Raw genomic sequence first — 2,842 nt, forward strand, 5'->3', positions numbered from 1 at the left:
CGTAATAATTTACTCATAACAAAAACAGAGAAAAGAAAAGTAGTAAGAAACATCAGCTGCACCTGCACTGTCCGTTGCCAGAGTCAATGATTAAGTAACTACGTCACAAACAAATAATCAACCTATTAAACACCTACCAAAAATAACAAATACTAAAATAGATGGAAAATAAATTCAAATAAAATCCATCAATTGTTTTTGCTATAGATAGCAAGAATCTTCTACAAAATTTAATTATGTATCACTTAAAAAGTTAAAGAAAAAACAATACAACATTGTTTTGTTATCAATTTTATAAAACAATATCACTTTTTTATATTAATATAATGATAAAATGTGGAAAAAAATAATGTTAAAATATGTAGAAAAATTTGAGTGATAAAATTTATAAAATTATAATAATTGAGTGACAATGTGCAATTAAACAAAACAAAATATAAATACTACTTAGTATGATGTAACCGGAAGAGTCATAAATAAAGATGATACTTATTAGATAGATTTTTTAAAAAATATATATATTCAAGTATCAAAACTCTTTTGAATATTAATTCATCATAAACAATAAAAAAATTCTTTAAAAAATCACTATTCGAATTTGACACCACTAATAAGCTGGAATAATCACTTCACAACAATTCATTCCCACTTTCAAAAATCAAGGTTATCTAAATTAATTAATTCAAGTGAGGGCTCTGCACATAAAATAAAAAAATCCACATATCCAACAGTAAATCCATGAATATGAATGAATTGTTTTATTTACTTTAATTTTCCTACACACAACACAACACTGGCATAAAACGAAAGAATAATTTAATTATAGAAACCACACCCACCAATTCCATAGCTTCACAACTCCAATCCAATGAAGCTCCATCACCACTAGCGAACACTTCCATTGTTTTTATCTCACAGGATCGATTTATCCCCACCACCACCACCATGGCAGAGGTGGCGGCGCCGAAGAAGGAAAACCCGAATCTTCTCCTTGGGCGGTTCGAGCTCGGAAAGCTCCTCGGGCATGGAACCTTCGCGAAGGTCCACCACGCGCGCAACATCAAAACCGGAGAAGGAGTCGCCATCAAGATCATCAACAAGGAGAAAATCCTAAAGGGTGGTTTGGTCTCCCACATCAAGCGCGAGATCTCCATCCTCCGCCGCGTGCGCCACCCCAACATCGTGCAACTCTTCGAAGTCATGGCCACAAAGACCAAGATCTACTTCGTCATGGAATTCGTCCGTGGCGGCGAACTCTTCAACAAGGTCGCAAAGGGAAGGTTAAAAGAAGAAGTCGCCAGAAAGTACTTCCAACAGTTGGTTTCCGCGGTGGAGTTTTGCCACGCGCGCGGCGTGTTCCACAGGGATTTAAAGCCCGAGAATTTGTTGCTGGACGAGGATGGGAACCTTAAAGTCTCCGACTTTGGACTCAGTGCTGTGTCGGACCAGATAAGGCATGACGGGCTGTTCCACACGTTTTGCGGAACACCCGCGTATGTTGCTCCTGAGGTTTTGGCGCGGAAAGGGTACGATGGTGCAAAGGTTGATATTTGGTCTTGTGGGGTTGTTTTGTTTGTTTTGATGGCGGGTTATTTGCCCTTCCATGACCGTAACGTTATGGCTATGTATAAGAAGATTTACAAGGGTGAGTTTCGGTGTCCCAGGTGGTTTTCTTCTGAACTTACAAGACTTTTCTCTAGGCTTCTCGATACTAACCCTCAGACAAGGATTTCTATTCCCGAAATCATGGAGAATCGCTGGTTCAAGAAGGGTTTCAAGCAGATTAAGTTTTATGTGGAGGATGATAGAGTTTGTAGTTTTGATGAGAAACAGCTGCAGCATCATGATGGCGATGATTATTTGGCAACATCGGATTCTGAGGTTGAGATTAGAAGGAAGAATAGTAATTGCAATAGTACTAGTAATGGTAATTCGTTGCCGAGGCCTGCGAGTTTGAATGCGTTTGACATAATATCGTTTTCTCAAGGCTTTGATCTATCAGGGTTGTTTGAGGAGAAGGGTGATGAGGCGAGGTTTGTGTCTTCTGCTCCGGTGTCGAAGATTATATCGAAATTGGAGGAGGTTGCTCAGTTGGTTAGCTTCACTGTGAGGAAGAAAGATTGCAGGGTGAGCTTGGAGGGGTGTAGAGAAGGTGTGAAAGGGCCTTTGACTATTGCTGCTGAGATTTTTGAGTTGACACCTTCCTTGGTGGTGGTGGAGGTGAAGAAAAAAGGAGGGGATAAGGCAGAGTATGAGAAGTTTTGTAACTCTGAGCTGAAACCCGCGTTGGAGAATTTGGGGATGGAGGATTCTGCTTCTTCTTCTTCTTCTTGTCATCAATCTACACACACTCAATCTGAATTCCAACAACAACATCGAACATTTTCTGACTCTGCCCTTAACAGACATTCAGATAATAATGAATGCTTATATGAACAAGAGTTGGGTCTAGCAGAAGAGACTAGTATCCCACAACTTGGTGAACCAAAGTTCGAATTTCAACAGGAAAATGTGCCCATGTTTACTATTTGACTGTGTCTACAACACTATTGTTTTCAAAGAATGAAACATGTGGAAAACCAAAAAAAGATAATGAATGTTTGCATTAATTAAGGTACCAGGAGAATGACAGAAGATGACAACATACTATTTCTCTCTTGTTATTTTTAGGCTGTGTGTAAGTTAAATTTTACTTTCTTTTTCCCTCAAGAATTTTCCGGCATTTTTAGGTTTGCTCCTTGACTGGAGCATTAGATGCTACTGTATTTCTTTGTCCAAATGTTGTATTATTGTAAGGCTAATTTAATTTTAAATATAGTGAATGAAGAAGTTTATATGTGTA

At 38.3% G+C, this 2,842-nt stretch overlaps 1 protein-coding gene across 1 annotated transcript; it reads left to right on the forward strand.

Moving 5' to 3' along the window:
- The first annotated feature begins 790 nt into the window (after positions 1-790).
- On the forward strand, positions 791-2,842 carry LOC114421719 (CBL-interacting serine/threonine-protein kinase 12-like). Its single transcript, XM_028387778.1, has one exon. The coding sequence runs from the start codon at positions 946-948 to the stop codon at positions 2,530-2,532; it is 1,587 nt and encodes a 528-aa protein (XP_028243579.1). The 5' UTR covers positions 791-945; the 3' UTR covers positions 2,533-2,842.

This window comes from Glycine soja, chromosome 8 (assembly GCF_004193775.1).
Source record: "Glycine soja cultivar W05 chromosome 8, ASM419377v2, whole genome shotgun sequence".
Taxonomy (NCBI): domain Eukaryota; kingdom Viridiplantae; phylum Streptophyta; class Magnoliopsida; order Fabales; family Fabaceae; genus Glycine; species Glycine soja.

Bases quoted from the DNA above. Each gene is read 5' to 3' on its own strand.
- LOC114421719 (XM_028387778.1), top strand. From the start codon at position 946: ATGGCAGAGGTGGCGGCGCCGAAGAAGGAAAACCCGAATCTTCTCCTT.